Raw genomic sequence first — 22440 nt, forward strand, 5'->3', positions numbered from 1 at the left:
ACAGCTCACAAGCACTCCCAGCCTGTTTGAGAGCCAGATTTTTTTCATTAATTTGGAGGAAGAGGAGCAGGAGGAAGAGGAGGAAGAAGGAAGAAGAAGGAGGAAGAGGAGGGAGAAGGAAGAAGAAGGAAAAAGGAACAGGGGGAAGAAATGAAAGAAGAAAGGCAGAAGGAAGAAGGAAGAAAAAGGAAAAAAGCAGCAGCAGCAGCCCCCCAATATTTTAAGACTGTAAGTTTCTGAAAGACTAAATGCTTGCAGTAAACTCCCAAAATGTCAAGAAAATAAATGGCTATTCCAAAAATAAACTGCAGTTTTAAGAGAAAAAAAAAAGTTCTCTTTAAGTAAATGCTAAAAATAGCCTATTTTTCTTGTTATCATTAATGATTTAAGTAACTGTCCCCAGTTGGGTTTTGACTGGTCAATAAAGTTACCGGAAGCCAATGGCTGAGACAGAGGTGGGACTTTTAGGATTCTTAGGAAGGGACTGAGGAAAGAAGAAAAGGTGAGGGAGATGTACCACACTAGAAAGATGACCACACAAGAAAGGTACAGGAGGGAGATACAGGTGATGGGAGAAAGCAGCCCCAGGAGGGCTGCCCAGCAGAGACCAGGGCAACAAAGATGAAATAGAGGTTTGGTAAGTACTAACTTGGGAACACTGAAGGGGGATGTGTGTTAGTCATGTGGAGTTAGGTAGTGGCCCAGCCGTTGAGCTGCTTAGGGCATATTAAAAGTAAGGCTGTGTGTGTTTGTGTGTGTGTGTGTGTGTTTCATTTTTGAGTCCACTGGACAAAATTGCCTGTTTCATCTGCAGACTAACACTATCCAAAAAGAGACACCTTATGCAGAATAATCAACTGATAATATTTGTCGAGCCAGAATTATCAGCTCTTCAAGACTTCTACATTTCAAGAGCCTGTCACTTGATGCTAGGCCAGAAGGCTGAAGACTTGCGCTCACATGTTGCTAACAGAGGATGGTGCTGGTGGAGATTTGTCTCTACAACCTCTAAGTTCTGGAAGCCGTGTAAGACTTCCTATGTGTATAGATATTTGGTCATTCTCAGACTTCTGATGGAGTTGAAGACTGATTATAGTCTCATAGCCTATCAGGCTGTTTAACTCTGAATATACATATTTTATTAGATAGTTATCAGATAGTATACAAGCTAGCCAGGATATAACATAGATTTTAAGTCTTTCTTAAGCTGGAATGGATAACTAAATGTTCTGTTTAACTGATAAGGTGTTGGACTGGATGTTAGATACATTTTATGGTTTTAATTACAAAATGATAATAGTCGTACTCAGCTTTTGAGAAAAAAGTTTCCTTTTAATTAGACAAAAAGGGTGAAATATGGGATGATGTCATTATGCAGGTAAGGCAAATACAAGATAGAACAAATTCTGTCATTGGACGAGAAGGAAAGATTTGAAGGAAGAGGAGGAGACTGGAACAGGAGGAGGAAGCCACAGAGAGAACATGGAGGCTGACATTATGAATATTCTTAAGGGATGGATGTGTATAGGGCTTTGTATGTTTAGGTGGGCAATTATATCTTATCAATTGGATCAGAGGTTGTGTTGTGTGTTCTTTCTTGAGGCGAATTAAGTTTAAGAGAGTATGTGGCAGCTGGGTGACAAAGCTACCACGGAGTTGAGATGTATACTTCTACATGATGGCAGCCTGCCGTGGGAACTGGATGGGTAGAGAGATTGTTGCCAGGCTCAGAGAGAGGCCTTCAGCAGTGAGATATGGGGTGGAGCAGAGGGGTGAGACGCTTTGCTGACTGAGATGAAGATACCTACCAGGTATCCTGGGGTACTGCGGTGCCAGATCTTGTGGGGGTAAAAGACAGTCTTTATTATAATTTTATAACAACAGGGTAGTTCCTCAGTTACCATGCCACAGCGAATTAAACAAATCTATAGGACTCTGCCTCAGTAATTTGGGGGCTGGCTGGGTCATATTAATAACTAATAGAGTTGGGGTTGGGGATTTAGCTCAGTGGTAGAGCGCTTGCCTAGGAAGCGCAAGGCCCTGGGTTCAGTCCCCAGCTCCAAAAAAAAAAAAAGAACCAAAATAAATAAATAAATAAATAAATAAATAAATAAATAAATAATAGCGTTTATTAAACTCCATTTTACAGCCATCCTTTAACTAAAGTCTTCAGGGACAGAGTAAAGCAAGAATGTGGGTAACACAGAAGTGGGTTCAACACTTGGTTGTGTGAACTTTCATACAAGACTGTCTTAATTAGGGTTCTTATTGCTATGAAGAGACACCATGACCACATAAACCCTGACCTTATAAAGGAAAGCATTATAAGTGGGGTGGCTTACAGAGCAGAGTAAGTTTAACTGGATCCTTAGACAGCAGGTAGAGAGAATGATACTGGGCCTGGCTTGAGCTTCTGAAACCTTGAGCCCACCCCCAGTGACACACCTTCTCTAACAAAGCTACACCTACTCCAAGGTACCTAATAGTACCACTCCATTACAAGGATAAAACCTTCTGGTTTTTCCCCTCTCTTTCAAATTATTTTTACTTATTCACTTTACATCCCACTCACTACCTCCTCCCACAATCTTTCTCCCCTCCCCTCCTCCTTGAATATGTGTGGGTCCACCTGGGTATCCCCCTGCCCTGGTACATCAAGTCTCCTTGAGGCTAGACTAATCCTCTCCCACTGAGGCCAGACAAGGCAGCCCAGCAAGACAAACACATCCCATGTACAGGCAACAGCTTTTGGGATAGTCCCCACCCCAGTTGTTTGGAACCCACGTGAAGGCCAAGCTGCAAATCTTTGTCTGTCTGTGTCTGTCTCTGTCTCTGTCTCTGTCTCTCTCTCTCTTTCTCTCTGCAGGATATCTGACGGCACTGTAAACTCCTAGATTGTGTCATTTACTGGAAACCCTGTTTCTTGTTGTGGTATGGCTCAGCTTTAGCATGCACCTTTAATCCATAAGCTATCTTGTTCATTGTAAATAGGATAAAAAAAAATCAGCCATATAGGTCAAAGGCAGAGCAAGCAACCATTGACAGGGAGTGAACATAGGAAAACAACAAAGAGTAAGAGGAAGTTGGGAAGATAGATAAAGAGACATACAGGAAGTAGAAGGGACGGATATTTAGTTTGACAGGTTTTTGAGATGCCATGGAGAAGGAGGACTTCCTTTTAGAATGACTGCTGAGAAGAAAGGTCAGCTGGCTAAGCTCTCTGTCTCTCTGAACTAGCAAGCTTTCACCTCGGGAGCTGGTTCCCAAGTCTTTATTGGTAAAATCGAATGTTTGAGACTTTTTTTTAAAAAAAATTACAATATATTTACATGGCTGGAGACATACATTATGGAAGATTAACATCTGTTTAGCCCACATATTTACTTGTGGTGAGAAGAGAGATAAGAAATCTAGCACTGTCTTGTCAGCTGTTCATGGAGAGTAGAGTCAGACATAAGGGATGAAAGTGGTGGAGCCCAGCAGGGGATGAATGGCAGCTGCTGCTGTGAACACTGCATCTTTGGCTTCAGGAAAATCCACATGGAGGTCTGGCGAGATACTCTACACTCTTTCACAGGGATGGAAAACAAGATAATCTGAAACACAGTTAGGGAATGAAACTGACAAATGTGAATGACAGCCTGGGGATAGTGTGTGAGGGAAGAAGGGGTCTGTGACGAACTCTAGGTCTAGCACAGGTGGCTGGTGGCTGCCCTGCCAAAGACTCCCTGACTCCAGGCACAGTGAGTCTGGGGGCGGTGTCTTGCTGAGGAGCGGGTCCCTGTGTGCATCAAGGAGTAAAGGTCTAAGAAATAAGTGAGCAAGTCTGGAGTGTGGACACGGTGTGGTTGGTATTAGGACAAGAGGGCGTTATGTGTATCTCACAGCATTAGAAGGAAAGACAATGCCTAGAGAACCAGGGCAAAACCTGAGGACACTGACTATGGACACAGAAACAGTGGTACCCATAGAAGAAAGGAAATGAGAGTGAACTGGAGCACAGCTCAGAGGGGAAGCACGGGACATCAAAGTGTCAAGATTGGAGCTCACCTACAGGTGAGGTAGGCATTATAGAGAGCCACCACTAGTCAAAGGCAGAAAGAAACTGACTGTGGGGTGCTCAGCCCTAATTAATATATCTATAACTCAACCCTTACCCTAAGGCTCAGGGAACACTGAAAAAGAGGGGGCAGAAAGACTGTAAGAACCAGAGGAACCAGAAAGTCTGCTGCAAGATTGTGTCTTCTAGATGTGACAAGGAAGCTATACTCATGGAATCTCAACAATATGGCTGTTTAAACAAGATCTGAATAAGGGTAGGGAAATTTCAGGGGCCCCCATGCCCTGGTGAAGAGCTATAGGCAATTAAAGACTGCTGACAGAGAAAAGTAGTCTTCCCTAGGGATGAGCCCCTTAAATGATTATCCAATCCCAAGTGGCCAGCCCTAAAGACATATACATATAATATTCATATTCATACACACACACACACACACACACACACACACACACACATATAAATTAAAGAATGAGGGCACTCATTTGAGATGGAGCTGGGAGGAGGGGGAACATGGAGAAGAGTTGGAGGGAAGAAGAGGCAATGATATAATCATATTTTAATTTTTAAAATTGATATTTTTTTCAAGATAGTGTCTATGCAGCTCTGGCTATCTTAGAACTCAATGTGTATAGGCCAGGTTGGCCTTGGCCTTGGCCTTGGCCTCACACAGATCAGCCTGCCTCTACTTCCAGGGTGCTGGGATCAATGGCTCTGGTAATAAATTTTTAAAATTAATTTTAAAAAATGATTGGAGTTCAGATCCCAAGAACTCATAAAGAAGTTGAATGCATGAGAGGGCGAGTTATGATACTGAGTGTTGTTAGCTGACCAGACTTAGAGCGGGACCTCTGGGCATGCGTATAAGGGACCACTTACCAAGCCACTGTGGTGGCATGAAAAGAAGAAAGTCTGCTGAGCACAGGATCCATGGACAGAGAGGGACTATTTCCCCCCACTCTCTCCTTCTCCCTCCCCCCCCCTTCAGTTGTGGATGTGATGTGTCCAGCTACTTCAGGCTTTTCCACCTTGATTTCCATGTGACTGTGAGCCAAAATCAACCCATTCTCCTTAGACTGCTTTTGCCGGTGTACTGATCACAGCATCAGCAAAGGAAACTGGAGACAGTCTGGGGTCTTAGCGCTTATGTGCAGGGATTCAGGGAAGAGAAAAAGAATACCTGGAAGCCTAAGGGTCAGCTATCCTGGTGGCAAACAAGAGACTGTCTCCAACAAGTTAGAAGACAGGAGCCATATTGGAGCTTGTCCTATGACTGCAGATGCACACCAGAGTATGTGTGCCCTTACGCACAACGTGGCATAAACAATAGCGAGGAGGTGGAAGAACCTACCACACATCTACACAGAGGGCCAGGAGCGATTATCCAGGAGGAGAAGAAACGGTAGACTCAGAGGTTAGCTTCAACTTGGTTTGTTTGTTTTCTTTAAGCAGGGTCTCATTATGTAACCCTTGCTCCTTGGAGCTCACAGAGATCCTCTTAATCTCGGACCCTCAAGAGCTAGGAATCATTTTTTTTAAGATAAAGAACTCAGATCATTCTATGAACTGTGAAGAAAAATGCAGATGATGGCAAAGAACAATGATGATGTTGGGGAGCCTGACATTACAAAGTTCCCTCAGGAAAAGGAAGGGCCTTGCAAGTGTTGCCATGTATCAGGCTCCACTTGAGGCCCTAGCTGTCCCCAAGGAGCTCTCAGCCTAATAAGGAAGCAGCATAAACAAACAAGAGAGTGACACAGACACCAGGCCCCCCTCTGGGCACGTTATGTCACAGAATGCAAACCTTAACTGATATGGCTTCTTTGAATTACATCTGTAGCTGCTCACTCTCCAATCCCACTGTCTCATGTAGCAGCTGAGACCCAGCCCCATCAGGCAGTTGATGAAGCTTGTTTGTTTGTCTGTCTGTCTGCTTTGTATGAATGGACAAACATACCCATTGGTAATTACTCCCAGGGATAGAAATTTTAGAGGTCTAAGAGTGTATTTTAGGAGTTGGGGATTTAGCTCAGTGGTAGAGAGCTTGCCTAGCAAGAGCAAGGCCCTGGGTTCGGTCCCCAGCTCCGAAAAAAAGAAAAAGAAAAAAAAAAAAAAAAGAGTGTATTTTAAAATAAGTAAAGTGATTTGGGTCACCACAACAGTTAAACATTAATGAAAATACTATGCATACTTAAACATACAGTGTGAATGCTTGTACCTCACCCCTCAATTTAATATGCTGATCCTCAACACAACAGTAATAAGTGGTAGGGTCTTTGGGAAGTGATTAGGTCATGAAGACTCTGATGAAGGTGACTATGATCCCTGAAAACTTGGTTTCTGCAGTGTGGCCAATCATGCCTATAATCATAAGTCTTGGGAGATGAAGGTAGGAAGATCAAGAGTTCAAGGCCAGCTTTGGCTACATAGAAAGTTTGTAACCAGCCTGGGCTACATGAGACCTGGTGTCAAACAAAACAAAACCAACTAGCCAAAGACCAGCTATAACAAAGGCTCGGGAGCCGATCTGCCCCTTTCATCACATCACAATGGAAAGCATATACTGCCTGAGGAACAGGGTTTCAACAGACATCTGACTCTGGAATTCCAAACATCCAAAATTAGAAGAAACAAATATTCCTAAGTCACTCAGTTTACAGGGAGATGCACCCTGACTGATGATGGAGAATACAGCCACCAAGTCCATCATAACTGGGACTATCACGAGTGGAAAATGAATTTCTGCCATCTACTACCTTGCATCTTAATACAGTGTACTGGACAGTACTCACTGTCCCGCTGTGGTCATATGGCTGACTGGGAGCTGCATTTGTGACCACTGCTTGGCACTGAGAGAGAATAGCATAATAGCCTAGAAAAGATGAAGGACAGTCTTCAGCCAAGTGCATACTTCTATACTGTCTCACAGATTCAAAGTTAAATCATCAAAGGTAGGGAATGCTATACAGAGACAACTGAAGATTAAGAGAGTAGCAGACACAGCTCAACCATGTGAGGCAGGCCTGCAGTGAGCCAGAGCTCTTTGACCAAATGTATTTCCTAATCTGCTAGTTTATGCTTAGAATTAATTAAATTTTTATTGTTAATTTCTGTGATGCTAAAAATTAAACTCCAGGTCTTCTGCATGTCTATGTGTTCTACCACTGAGCAAACCATCAGCTTATATGCTTAAAATGTAACCATTGAAAAAGGGCTAAAATGTAATAGCTTAAAATTGTAGATTAAAAAGATAGGTGTAAGATCACATAAGATAAAATAAGTTAGGCAGGCTCTAAAGCCAGATCCGGTTATAAATGAGGTACAGTATTTTCTATTAATAAGTAATAATTATTAACAGTAACAGTAATGATTAATTATCAATACTTTTGTAAACCGGGGAAGGAGACTGTAACAGAAAGCCCCAGGACCTCTCAAATTTATCTTTTAAAGTTTCTAAGGCAGTATTCTAAAGCCTCTCAGGAGACCAAAAAGTCTTCTACCAATCTAATGAATTCAATGAGACCCTCAAATAAACAGGTGCTTAGACTAACAAGTTCTGCAGTAACAGAGGTACAGCCCTGGAGTGAAGATACCTTGATGCCAGGAGCCATAATAGGACAAGCTGAATACTAGCAGGTGACCTTCCTGAGATAGTCTGCTTCAGATTATTATATAATCTGCGACAGGTTCACTCTTGAGGCAAGGCCATAGGAGAATTCATTTTAGGAAAGACTCTTGCTATTAATATGCTTTTCCTGTTATTGTTAAACATATATAACAATAACTAGGCATTAGCCCACCCCTTTGGAACAGATCTACGAAGATGTACTATCTCGTAGTGATGCTATGTAGACAAATAGATGACTTCTTAAGTCTTACTATGATCCTGTAAGAATTCCTACAATTATACCAGTGATTATTAAGCTCTTTTATACTGGGACTGCTATTAGGTACTTTTCTGATAGTCAAAACTGCAGTGAGAACTCTGCCAGACTCCCAAGTGTCACCAGTTAATTGCTCTGAGATAGTAACCAGACTTTCTCATACTCAGAGCACATTCCAAGAGGTTGTAAAACAATTAACCAAAGGTCATAAAAAGGGAACTAGTGATTTATTATAGGTGCTAGGACAGAGGATAAAATATTGACTGGGTTATTCTATACAAAACTTCACTAATAACTTAGTTATGGTTTTAAACCTCCAGTGAACCTGTGGAGCTGAGACAGGTGATGGATGTTTAGCCAGATAATTACTCCTGATGAATATGTGTGTAAACATTCTCTGTTGTAAACTTCTATTTCAATTTATGATTTGATTTTTTTTGTGTGAACTTGTGATGAACTTTGTAACATGCAATCATGTATTCTGAAAGATGTATAAGTACTGAGGACAAAGAGATGAGAAGAATTTTTCCCTTACTAGATTTTTTTCTCTCTACCCCTCCTGCATCCTCCCCACCCCCCCCCCCCATTAGGATCTTTCAGCTTTTCCTCTTAGATAGCTTTCATTGGAAACTTTTTACAACTTAGTAATAAACACTATAAACAACTTTTATAACAACTTAGTATAAATACTTTTCTAAGTGTTCTTGTGTGACTTCGAACTAGCAGGCTGAAAGTTAGAGCTCAGCAGTTCCTGCTGAGATAGAACAAAGGCCACATTTCTTAATTCCCTCCCACCCCACTCCCACCCCTGTCAGGCTACAGGTGCCAATCACCTAAGCCAGCAGCCTTTTACTCTCAGAAAGAGCAAAAAAGTTTTTAGGACTCTTTAGAAGTTATCATCAGCATTTCAGTGCAGTTAGAGAGCTAGAACATCCTGAGACCCAGACTTTAAAGCCCTCACTAGAGTCCTACTCTATGCACTCCCCCATTACCCTCTCTGTGCTGGGAGGCTCCCAGCATCTTGCCTTCCTTAATGTCTGTGGGATCACAGAGACCTCTGCGGACCCACATGGCAGGCAGCTGTGTCTCCACCTTGCACGGCGCCTTATCAACTCCAAGATTGCTCATTCTTGACTATCAGCACAAGCCCAGCACCCTGAATATAGTTCATGCCCACTTTAGCTATGAGTTAAGCTGAGGGGTGATACTGGTTTGGGGTCAGAGTTCTCAAGTTTTCACTTTCAGTGTGCTTCAATGAATATCATCTTCATGTTGTCCCTTTGGGAGACAAACCTAGAATGCTATCGGCTTGCTTTATAGGGCCTGTCTACTTTCTAAAATTGACTTTTGCCTAATTATAGGTGTCTATCCACCAAATACTGAAAGCTATGCCTCAGAGTTCCAGGGCAAAATGTAATGACTCCCTCAACCAAGCACCCGCACATGCTATCTGCTTTGAGTATGCTCTTGTGAGTAAGGGTTAAACCTTGTGATACACACAGAGACTATCCATGCAAAGACCACACAGACGAAAGGTCTCTGACACCAGCTCAGCTCCAGAGCCCAAGGCAACTTAGAAACCCGGGAGAGTTTCCTTGGTGTGTGAGAAGGGGAGAAGGGAGGGGAGGCACCTCCTAAACTGACAGAAAGAGACACAGCAGACAATGGTGTGTGGTGATGGCATCTAATATTTGCTATTTCAGAAAACAAAACCTTTAACCAGCAATTTTTATACAATGGTTAATTGGCCTGAGTTTTAAGGATCAAACCAAGCTGATCATCTATGACTTTAAAAGGCACAATTCAATGTATTTGGAAGGTGAGTGGGGGTTCTACTTACCTATAGCACAATGTAAAATCTAGAGAGAAAAAAAGGGAAAAGAAAATTAGTGAGGCCAATATTAGAGCTTTATTTCACATAAATTTTCAGTTATGATTAGTGCAGCATTAGGCCGGAATGCTAAGCCTGAAAAACAAACATTCCACTTTTAAACCTTGCTACAGGCAAAAGAAAACATAGTTTTTTCTTTACTAGTTTTGTTTGCTCGTTTCTGTTTGTGTTTTTCTGAGAGAGAGATTCTAAGGATTTAATCCTCAGATGGTGGTTTGTTAGATGTCAATGACCTCTTTTATAACCCATCAGCTCACAATTACAGCCAGGCATCTCCGTAATCTGCAGAACACACTGTCACAGGCTACTCACGAGCCCTCAGCAGTGCCCTGTTGGTTATTGTTGCCCAGCAGGCCTCAGTGAAGATAGTTATTATTCAAAGCTCCATCCTCAGTCCTTATCTTGCCTCAATCAATAGTCTTGCTGGAGAGTTGCTTCTCATCTAATTTCTAAACGCGTTCCCTAGCTCCAGGTCCACTTCCAAACCACCTTGGACATCTCCATGACTATATCAGCATCTCAAAATGGCTACCTCAATGGGAAGCCCATCCCTTCCTTCCTCCTTATGTTACGCCTGGGGCTCCTGGGCTCCTGGTCTGTTGAGCTAACTTCCCCTTACCCCTAAGTCTCAACTGGCTTCCCATTCCTGCACATGCATCTCAGATCAGTCTTGTTTTCACTTCCAGCCCCTGGCCTGAGAAGGCTATGTCCATCCTCTCTCCAAAGCCTCCCAATTGGCCAATTGCATCCTTCCAAATCTCCGCTGCTTTAACACTGGTGCTGAGGATTTGAAGCTACCTATAGGATAACGGTGTGGAGTTCCTGTCATCATGTCTATAAAACATCTCTAGCAGTTACTTATTACTGCTCCTGCCAGTCAGCCTGACTGGTACACAGGACACCCAGGGACACAGAAAGCTGTACAGCTTGCGCACGGTGGTGAGCAATGGCCTGGACATGGACCTGAGCCTTGAATTTCAGTCTTCTCTGCCTTTTCTACCACTATTTCACTGCAAGTGAGTTATGAGGCCCAGAGACCAGAACATCACAAGACAGATTTTAGCTAAAATGTCCCTGATTAGTTCTGTGCTGAAAGACTATTTTTCTAAATGCCCTCCATCCCTTTTGGGGTGGGGGGTGGGGATCCAGGAGCAGGGTATAGGGAGAGAGTCTGAATTAAAAAACTGAGCTGTACAAATGTGCTGCTGTGTGAGAAGGGAAGAGAAGAACTTCCATCCCTTACATTATCCCTTTCAAAGGACACCCCTGAACATCTCAAACGTGTGAATACCTTCTGCTGCACAGACTGGAAAAACATTTAGAGTAAAATGAGGGATGAAATGAAAGACATGGATGAAGAGCATCCTTTGACAATACGGAAAGCAGCACATCTTCCCTTCATGTATGTGACAAGACATCCTGGCTGCTCATTAAGGACAGGACCCTGCAGGAAAACACAACAGGGGCTTCCCTGTTTCCTAGGTCGTGTGCTCCCAGAGTGAGCCTTCTCTCTTTCATCACACGATTGTACAATGCCCCCTTTCACCTTCCTGATGAAACTCATAGCTGATGTGACCTACTTACACAGTATTTCAAAAACCATCCTTTGCATATCCTAACGACATGCAAAGAATAAAAAGAAAACAACTTCATTGAAAATATGTACTTCAGTGTGTAAATGCTCTTGAACATAAAGATATAACAACCAGATACAATATTAACTTATGATAAATACATGTGGATTCAACAATACAATTTCCAGGGGCCAGTGAGATTGCTTTGCAGGTCAGGGCCTGCTGCACAAGCTAGACAGCAAGTCTATGCGGGTCCCATGGCCTGCTGGGAAGGTGGATGGAGGGGATGGACTCCACAGTGCTCTCTATCTTCCACCATGTGCACAGTGACTCCTGTGCCCACGCCCACAAAAATAGTAAATAAAATTTAGGAAATAATAAGAGTTCCAGAAATCACTCTGAGCAAGTACCAACAAATACGAATAGGAACCAACACTAGAAACAAAAGCATCATGAAGATAAGCAGTAACAGAAACCAAAGTAAGGCCAGGCAGTGGTGGCTCATGCTTTTAATCCAAGCACCTGGGAGGCAGAGTCAGGCCAGTCTCTAAATTCGAGGCCAGCCCAGTCTACAGAGGAAGTTCTAGGACAGCCAGGGTTACACAGAGAAACCCTGTCTCAAAAACAAACAAAAAGTAAGTAAGTAGAAAAAAAAAGGAAGGATAAGAAAATAGACAAACTGAATTATATTTCAGATTAACTAGATTTTATTTACTTATAAAGTATAACATAAAAGTAATCTTGCAGGTTATTCTAAGGAGTCAAATAAGAAGGACATGTAGAAAATGTATCTTTCTGTCCTGAAATCCTGGACCTAGTGTACAAAAATTCCTTGGGCACCATATTCTCTGAATAGTGAAAACAAAGACAGGGGCTGGGGATTTAGCTCAGTGGTAGAGCCCTTACCTAGGAAGCGCAAGGCCCTGGGTTCGGTCCCCAGCTCCGAAAAAAAGAACCAAAAAAAAAAAAAAAAAAAAGACAAAAAAAGAAAGAGAGAAAAAAACCAAACCACTACCAGCACAACAAAAGCAACCCACAGCACTGCAAGGGGCAACAAAGTGGTTAGGAAGCAAACTGTAGACACTTTCGGGGATTATTCAAAACCAGAGCTGGAAGGTAGGTGAGTCAAGGGCCAGACCACAGAGAATAAATGAGTACAACCAGGCCTGGTGGCACATGCTGGCAATCTAAGAACTGGTGAGGAGAAAGCCTCACCTTCGTGGTGAGTTCCATACCAGCAAGAACCTGGGCACCTAACATGTCCTCTGGCTTCCGGCTTCCATGTGTACTTACATACACATATACAACCACAAAAATAAAAACAATAATGATTTAAGAACCAAAGCAATCTCCAAATAAAATTTCTATTTCACAACTGAAATGTCTTATCTTATCATACAAATAACATGAAAAGTTATTAGTCTATATTAAAGAAGCTGTTCCTAACATTTTATTTTTCATACTTATTTATTTTTGGAAACAGGGTCTTACCACATAGCCTTGGCTAACCTGGAACTTGCTGGGGATAAAACAATTCTCTGGCCAGCCGTGGATTCCATAGATAACTGTAATGTCCACCTTTATAAACCTGTCCTTTAGTCCCTCCAGCCCAGCATGCTGTTAGTTCTAAAGCTGCCGTCCTTCTGGTAAATAAGCTCTAAATTTGAACTCTAGGGGCAGCACAAATCTTCACAGAGTTGAGCTCTCACTCACTCTGAGACATCAACTCAGTGGTTTCCCTAGTCAAGAAGCTCTAAATTTGAACTGAGTCTTTGTTCTTTCTCAATGGACTTGAACGCCACAACATTTACTTACCAAAAATACACTAAATTTAGTTTTAAATTTTAACCTCTGCTTATTTACTGGAAGGACAGTAGCCTTAAGAGCCTACAGCATGCCAGGCTGAAGGGGGCTAAAGGACAGGTTTAGAAAGGTGGACATTACAGGAACAGTGTACAACCATCTTGTACAATGGCTGTTTAGAAATGCATTTTTTGAAGAAGCTTCTAAGATGTGAACTGAGAAAATTTTGTGAGTTAACAACAAACTTTTCTAGTTTATGGTGGTTTGAATAGGTTTGACTCCGCCCCCAGACTCATGTGTTTGAATGCTTAGCCTATGGGGAGTGGCACTATTAGGGGGTGTGGCCTTGTTGGGATGGGTGTGGCCTTGCTGGAGTGGGTGTGGCACTGTCAGAGGGAGTGCATCACTGGGGGGTGGGCTTTGAGGTCTCTATGCTCAAGCTCCCCAAAATGTGGAGAAAATGCATCCTCCCAGGATGCATAGGGAAGACATGGAGTCTCTTCCTGGCTACCTTCTATAAAGTATGAATTTTGTTTATCCCCACCTAAGTTCAAATGAATGAGACTTAAATTATGATTTATTTACTAGGTTCTGCATGATTACTGGAGGATTACCCATACTCCAATTCTCTAATGCCAGACTAGCTACTCCCCGAAATGTGTTCCCCAAATACTTGTTGTTTGACTCTTTCTGGTTATCTCTGCTCCAGGAGTCTGGTGTTCAGGGGAGGCACTTCATTCTGGCACTGGAAACATGCTACTGGTCCATCGTGACTAATGGAGTCTTCCTCTTCTCTCCCTCTCTCTCTCCCTCTGTCTGTCTGTCTGCCTCTGTGTGTGTGTGTGTGTGTGTGTGTGTGTGTGTGTATGTGTGTGTGTCTGTGTGTCTCTGTCTCTGTCTCTCTGTGTGTGTCTGTGTCAGTATGTGTGTCTCTGTCTCTGTCTCTCTCTCCCTCCCCTTCTTCTCCTTGTGGTCCCTCCTTGCAATCCCAACCAGGTAACTAAAACTCCACCTATCTCTATTCTCCCAATAATTGGTTGTAGTCATTTTTATTAAACCACTTTGTTTTTAATTGGGGAATAAGGCTTATACAACAAAGGCTGGTGTATACAGGAATTTGCTCATCTTTGAGCAACCAGATCTTGGGGTACAGAATTTAGCATTTGACTACCTAGCAACACCAAACCAACCCCAACAGCCTTTGGATCAAGATGTAGAACTCTCAGTTCCTCCAGTACTATGTTTGCCTGTGTGCTACCATGCTTCCAACTATGGTAATAATGGACTGAACCTCTGAACCTGTAAGCAGACCCAATTAAATGTTGCCCTTATAAGAGTTGCCTTGGACATGGTGTCTGTTCACAGCAGTAAAACCCTAAGACAGAAATATTATGATGACTATTCTTGGTTGGTTCTGGAAGGAACTACAATACAGAAATGGAGGACACAACTGAGATCCAGACCTTGGTGCTGGAAGACACAGGCTTTTGATCTGGATCTGGATGTGAGATAACACACTTTTGATTCACATCTTGAGGCATAGTAGCCATGCAAAGCTTAGGTCCAGAAACAGTGGTATATGTAGGGGGAAGTGCTGATACTAAGGTCTGGTTCCCTAATTGGTTTTTGATTTTGTCAATAAAGAAGGCCTGGAGCCAATTGCTGGATAGAAGATACAGGTGGGACTTCTGGGTCCCCGGAGGAAAAGGGAGACTTAGGGAAGGAGAGGAGCTTTTTGGCCACAATTTGTAGAGAGAAGCACGAAGTAATCAAGTAAGATCTCAGGGAGCTAGAACCAGTGGCCAGATGGCCAAGGAAGTTGCTGGGAGCTAGCTGATACGAGCCATTAAACTTAGGGCAGAAGGAGAGACACAGATAATAAATTGTTAGGGGCATACATTTTCAGGTGGGAGATATTTGAGCCCAGCATTGTGCTAGCAGGCAAATTCTAAAGTATTAAAACCATCTGAGTGTTTTTCATCAGCAAAGCAGAGGAGGGTAGAGAGAAGCTGGTCAGTGCTTGGTGGAGCAAAGAGAAGAACAAAAGAGAGCTGGGAGGGGTCAGAGCATGGCGTAGCACCTAGGCAAAGGTGGTAGAATGTTTTTAAAACTACATACACTCAACATATACATGCCTTTAATCCCAGGAGACAGAGGCAAGTAAATCTCTTAGTTCAAAAATCAGTCTACAGAGCAAATTCCAGGTTTTGTTTTGTTTTTTGTTTTTTTTAAATCTTAGGTCCAGGTATGGTAGTACACGCCTTTAATCCCAGCACTCAGGAGACAGAGGCATCCAGCAGATCTCAAAATTCAGAGTTCAAAATCAGTCTACAAAGCATGTTCTAGGACAGCCAAGATTAGCCAGTGAAGGAGTTGGAGCTCCAGCAAGCAGCGAAACTTGACAGTTTGGGCCTTGTTGCTTTTTGGCTTTAGAGTCAAGAATAGAACAGATTACTGGGAAAACTGATGCTGATTATCTGAAGCTAAGAAATTCAGCTTGATTAAGAAGAGACCAACGTCACTGAGGTAAAATCTTCTAGAAAGTGTTTTCTGAGAACACAATGAAGCTGTGTTCTAGAGATAGACCTTGTGCTGGCAGCCAGACTTGGTAATGTGTAAGAATCACCCAGATGGTACTGGTTTTGAAGGGGTCACCGTGAGAGGACCGGGAAGGCAGCTGGTGAAGGTGCAGCCTCAGTATCAGTTGAAGGCCAGAACTGAAAGGGTCATGCAAAGAAGTTGAGGCTTGGCACCAAGAATAGAGAGCCTATGAGAGACTTCTGGGGAAAATGCAGCCTAGCTGCAGTGGAAGACTCCAGTGTATTGGAGATGCCAGTACCGTGGGATGACCACCAAGAACAGCGACAGGAATGGAGTGGCGTCAACCAGAGCCCAGAGAGCTATAGAGGACAGAGCTGGAGAAGTGATCCAAACATTTTGGAAGAGTCCAGAAGATCATGTGTGGATTCCAGAAATTGGAACAAGAAGCTGTTAAGTTGCCTTGGAAATCCTAACGAAGACAGTTTCATCTTTAAAAATCACTTCATTATTTAATGCGTATGGTTGTTTTGACTACAAGTCTGTCTATATACAACATGCATGCCTGGCACCGAAAGAGGACCCCAGATCCCTTGGAACTAGAGTTATAGACGGTTGTCAGACACCACATGGGTGCTGGGAACCAAGCAAAGTCCTCTGGAAGAGCAGCCGGTGCTCGTAACACTGAGCCATCTCTCCAGCCCTCCAATTTCATTTTTAATCTAAGGTAGGTAAATAACAGCAAAGCACCTACACAGAGTTTAACAGGCATCAAGGTAAGCAGGAGCCCATATGGGAGGGGAGCCATCAGGCCGGCCCAGTATGGGTCAGGTATCGTCTCCTGCTTCACTGGCTATGGCTCAGAACCGTGAGTCACTGATGACCCGTGAGGTTGCTGTAGGTTCAGCCTCAGGAAGGGAGAATGCCCAGGTAGAACAGAAACCAGAGCCGGGCCCCTCCTAAGTCACGCCTACTACTGGAGTCCTCCTTTCTGTGCAGCACCACATACTTAACTGGGTGGGTATATTTACCAAAATTTGATTTGTTTTGGAAAATATAATCCCATATAAAGATTTAGATCTCATTTTTGCTTAAAATTCACGCACATAACAACATGTAACCCCCCCCCCCCCACTGAGGAACAAAGCCAGGGTCTTTCATATGATAAGTAGGTACTGTACTCGGAGCTATGCTCCCAACCCTAACAAGTAGTCTTGAGGAACAGACACCAAGTGTTAACAGGGACCATTTTCAGGCATGAAGCTTATGAACAATATGGATCTTAATGCATATTTTTTTTTTTAAGCAATGAGTGTACAAGGCATCTTCTGTTAGAAGGAAGCACTTGTCTTTCCTCTGGTGGCCATGAGCAGAGGTTCTTCAAAATCTTGCTGGCCTTTCTTCACCTTTTAGTTTATTTACCTCAGGAAAGGATAACTTGCACTGGTATTAAATTTGGAAGGAATGACTAGGGTGTGCTGAACTTGTCTCACCAGAAATTTCCATAACGTACATTTATATGAAAGGGGACCAGTGGGGCAGTGGGTATATGTGATACACATATATGAAAATGTACTGTTAGGTCTCGAGCCTGGGTCAAATTAATGCCTAATTAACATATCAAAGCAGACCTGGCCGCTAGGTTCTCCCAGTGTCCCTCAGCAACTACCTATTACAGGGCCCTCCCAGCAGACATGCCCCACCCACTACCCTGAACTCTTCAGTTCAGGGTCTGGGCTGCCCTTCCCTATATAATCCAACCATTTTCGTTATCCTCTGTGTACCTTTGTTTCGAAAGCAGATGAATGGGAAAAAAAAAAAAGAAAAGGAAAAGGGAAAAGGAACATGACTGATCCTGAGTAGGATGGAGGAGAAGATTTATTACAGTTATGTGGGACAGCAGAGCCAGAGGCAGGACACCTGGGAGAGCCCAGAATGGACATGCCCCTGAGCCACATGAGAAGAAGGGGAGGGGAAGGGAGAGGAGAAAGGAGAATAAAGAGGGCAGGTAACCAAAATGGTTGCATTATATAGGGAAGAGCAGCAGGGGGAAGGACAGTCCAGCACCCTGCATTAGAAGAGTTTCAGGTAAGGGGTGGAGTAGTCCAGCTAGGAGGGCCCTTGTAATGAGCACAGTAAAACCTTCTAGACATGTAAAAAAACGGCTCAGTGAGGATCACCACTACACCCAAGGCTGTACCCGATAACCAGAACCCAGTGACATCACTCACTCAAGATAAGCAGACACAGTCCTAGCACCCCACTGGACAGTGTATAAGCAGAAACCTAGAGCAATGCTCTGCTCTGCACGTCTAGAGAGACATCACCCTTGATCTGCCCTGCAGCTGGGGAGTCTCCCCTAGGACCCTGACTCTCAAATTAGAAACTTCTGCTCGAGACCTTCAGCTAAGATGTGCTGCACAGGCGAGCAGCTGTGCGGAGTAGGCTTAGAGGGCCGTGGTTAGGAATCAGAGTGGGAACCCCGTGTGGTGACCCTCAGCATAGCTTCTGCTATGCTATGAATATCTATCTACCTTCCTGACAGTGAAAACCTGTATTTGAACAATGAATGTGTTGTTAATAAAAGTTCTTGAAAAAAGAACCCAAGGTTCTCCTGGATTCATCCAGGCCCAATGTGATGTGTTGTGTGAACCACTTCCAGGGTCAGCAAGGAGCAAAGAGCATGTCTTCCGCTTGGCCTTCACTAATAGGTTATTTCTCATCAACTCCTTCCTAAATGATTAGAGCATAAGCCAAACACTGAAACAAGCCAGAATAATAATAATGGTAATAAAAAAGCCCATTTACTTTCAGAGAACCCCAAATGTTTCCCCCAAATCCTTTTACATCCACTGAAGGAGAAAAATGAAATTTCCCTAATTGCCAATATTTTCTCATTGTTACTTAATTTCACTATCTTGTAGCACTATCGTGACTAATCATTTGCTTAATTTTCATTTCCTGAGAGTGAAGTGCTAAAGTCTCACAGAACTTAACACTGAAGGAAAAAGAGAAGTCATCTGATCCAGCGTGCTCGCTGCTCACAACACATTACGGCCCAGAGAGAGCAGGTCACTGTGCGATCAGTGACAAAGACTGCCTTAAGTCCTAACTTTGGTGTCTGCTTTTATATATAGCACGATGAATTCTAAGCGCTGTTTTCACTTCTCAAGCATTTCTGCCAGCTTCTCTACACATTTTGTTTCTCTGTTCAGATAAACATTTACTCATCAAACCATCTCTCTGGTTCCTGCTACAGACAACACTTAACTCCTGAGTCTGTTGTGAAATCAACTTTATCTTGGGCTGTGATCTTCCTCCCTCCCTGGTCCTTCCCTCTCCCCCTCCTTCCCCCCATGTCTGCTTCTCTTTTGTCAGTTACTACTCAAGCAAGACTGGTCCCAGCCTTTCAGCCTCAGCTTGGGCTACAGGTATGCGCTACAAAGCCCAGCTAGCCTCAGCCAGCCTTTCTTTTCTGTTTTCCTCCCTCCCTACCTCCTGTGGTGCTGAGAGTTGAAACCAGGACCTCACATATACTATGCCAGAGCAGTTATCTATGTTAGTCATCTATCACCAGGTAAGCTCTTTGTAAAGTCTTTTTGTTTTAAGACTTATTTTTACCTTCTGTGTATGAGTGTCTCCCATCCATGTATGTATGTATGTATGTATGTATGTATGTATGTATGTATGTATGTCTACCGTGAGCATGCCTGCTGCCAACAGATGTTAGCAGAGGCAGCGGGACCATCTGGAGCTGTGCTAAAACAGCTGGGAGGTAGGCGGGCCATGAGTGCTGGGACTGACCTGGGTCCTCGGGAAAAGCGTCAAAGCTAACTTGCAGCCCTGCATTGTCACTGTCCACTTCTGTAGGTCTGTGCAGCAAATACAGATCTCAGTTATGTGGCCTTGACTCCAAGCTCTCAAGCTGAGGCTTCTAGACTGAATTCATGAACTGTCTAAGCTGTCTTTTTATTTACAAACTGCTGTCATCTTATTTCCCTCACCCATCCTGTTCTCTATTGCATGCTAGTAAATACACTTTACTGTGCCTTTCAAGACTCACGTAAGAGGTAGGTACGTGAATGTATAATAAAGCATGGAAAGTAGAAGGAGCCATCTCTTACTCAGCTCCCTGCACTTCCCACCCCCAGAGCCAGCACGGGCAATGGTCTGAACACACCCTTCGAGCCCTTCTCCAGCACTCACAGGTTTTGTATTTATTCTACACATTTTCCTAATCTGAAAACACATGCACATTTTAATATTAGCCCCGTTGTTCTAAACTACAAATTAAGGACTTCAAAAGTCCAGGTGATATGCCATTTACAGATGTCACCCTCCCCTGGCTCGTTCTCCATCCTCCCTTTCACCCTGTTCTGGCAGATTCTAAAGTAGCTCATGGAGTTCCGGTGGGCAATCCGCAATCTACTTCATCATCTACCTGTCCCAGCTATCGTATGTGCCCATCAGAATAGAAATGAAATTTAAAATTTAGTTTTTTAGTGAGGGCTCTATTACCATGTGACTGACTAGTGGCTATGTTACTGGACAGCACAGACATGGGACATTAGGTGTCAGAATGGCTCCACCTGTAGATAATGTTGTCTCCTTAGGAGCTAATGTTCTCACCCAGCACAGAGTGAATTTTGTTTCCTAGAAAGATTGATGTCTACGGTCTTTAGTTGCTTTTACTATTTCTTTTCCAAGTCTCTTTTCTTCTAAGAATTGAGATCTTTGTTGTTAAGTTTAGGACTTAAAGAGAAACTCAGAAGGAGTAAGGTTTTTTTCCTGGCAGAAAAGCTAGTCTGTGGTTTGCAATAAACTGAATAGCCAGCCTTTTAGTTCAGAAAACGTGTTTTCTCCACAATTGCTTTGAATTATGCCTTCTAATTTTTCTATTTTTTTTGGATACTCATTACTCATTTAAAGATTTTATGCCTGCTCTCAGTCCTGTGGACACAGGGTTCTAACACGAGCAGACGACTATGCCTCCCTGTTCTAGTACCATGCACTGCCTAGCCAGTCCACCAGCACAGTACATCTGTGTTGTGCCAGGCAGCCCAGACTGAGTGGGTTTTTTTTCCCTCTCAAATGGTGAACTCTACAAACTCTCACCAGCTTCTGCTCTGAGCCTGCTTTACCTAATGCTCTGTGACTGGAGACAAGCGCTCTCCTCAGCCTTTGTGGTTACTGCTTACACCACTGCAGCCTCTCTCCTGCCCTGCAGTCACTGTAAATCTATTTAGGGGCTGTTGTTGTTTTATCTTTGCTTTTTAATTTGAGCACACTCTGTTCTAACGCCATCAGCTTCCTCCATTCTTTGAGCACTGTATTATTTAACTTCTACTTGTTCAGTTGTCAAGCAATGACACCTGTGTGGGTGGGCTCCCATTTCCTACAGACTCCCTCTTCCTGTCAAATGTTGTGACACCTTACATCCCATCCCGTTCTCACACAGTTTCTGAAGCTGGTTTTTCTGGGCTCTGCTGTTCGACAAGTTCGTACTAGATAACTCCACATGACTGGCTCTGCTAGCCTTTCCAAACTCGTTTAGAGATCTGTTCTCTTAAAAAGTCTTCAGAATAAAGGGAGTCTAACAAGGTCATGCAGATTGCTTCAAAAGTCCCTCAAGACATAAAACTGTCATTGGAAAATCAACAGGTTCCCACAAAGGAAAAACTGGCTTCCAGTCAACTATCCCCAGGCCAGATCACAGGAGCAGACTGGCTGGTGATGAACCTGAAGCATCCAGCTCTGTTAGCAACACCCTGGATGCTACCAGGGTAGCATCAGACAAGGAAGAGCAACAGACAAGGTTTGAGACACCCAGCCAAAAACACTCAGGGGTATAAACCGGAGGCCTTCTTCTTAGAGACACAGTAGTTAAGATTTTCCTCTATTTTAAATGGCATTCAAAACCATTTCCTATTTCATTAGGGATCTAAAGGGGAGAAGTGAGGCATGAAGACTCTGAGGAGAATACAGAAGTAGGGCCAAGAATGTGCCAGACAGTTCTTTGTGGTCCCTTACAGCTCTCCATAACTAATTCTGCTTTTCAATCCCAGCAATAGATCAACTCTAGGAAAAGGTAAGAAAAGTGCCTACATGTCTCCCCTTATTGTAGACAAAGGGGTTCCACACAGTAGAAGGCTCTGGAGATGAACAGGAGGCAGAAGGGTTGCTGTGGGACACTAGGAGCAGAAGAACAGAGGTAGATAAATGAGGTGCACAGCAATTGACATGGCTTATACCATCCAAATAGGTCTGTGCAAAGCGACCTCAACCTGTTGAGAAGGAACTCCCAGTCCTGGGACACAGCCAACAAGCACTCCTATTTTAACCAAAAGCATTCAGAAATCCAGCTTGGCCTAGAAACCAGTTTAAACTGTTATTCTGGTCAGACATCCTGGTGCAGGCCCACAGTCCTCATGACTCATGAGGGTAAGACACAAGGCCTCAGGTTCACAGCATGGTTGGGCTACAGAGCAACCTGGGCAACTTAACAAGACACTGAGAAACGTTAAAAGCAGTGTAATAGGGGACTGGAAAGATGGTTCAGTGGTTAAGAGCACTGGTTGCTCTTCCAGAGGTCTTGAGTTCAATTCCTAGCAACCACATGGTGGCTCACAACCACCTGTAATGAGATCTGGGGCCCTCTTCTGGTGAGTCTGAGGACAGCTACAGTATACTCAT

At 43.4% G+C, this 22440-nt stretch overlaps 1 protein-coding gene across 4 annotated transcripts in view; it reads right to left on the reverse strand.

The window, feature by feature from the left end:
- Hacd2 (3-hydroxyacyl-CoA dehydratase 2) overlaps window positions 1–22440 on the reverse strand; it is a 93506-nt gene that overhangs the window by 61864 nt on the left and 9202 nt on the right. For 3 of the 4 annotated variants that reach the window (XM_006248439.5, NM_001402103.1, XM_039088915.2), the window contains exon 3: window positions 9782–9800. The exons of the other annotated variant lie outside the window; for it this stretch is intronic. In XM_006248439.5, the coding sequence (XP_006248501.2) occupies window positions 9782–9800 (19 nt within the window). The remainder of the gene's footprint in view (window positions 1–9781; window positions 9801–22440) is intronic. 4 annotated transcript variants of the gene reach the window in all.

Source organism: Rattus norvegicus, chromosome 11 (genome assembly GCF_036323735.1).
Source record: "Rattus norvegicus strain BN/NHsdMcwi chromosome 11, GRCr8, whole genome shotgun sequence".
Classification (NCBI taxonomy): Eukaryota; Metazoa; Chordata; class Mammalia; order Rodentia; family Muridae; genus Rattus; species Rattus norvegicus.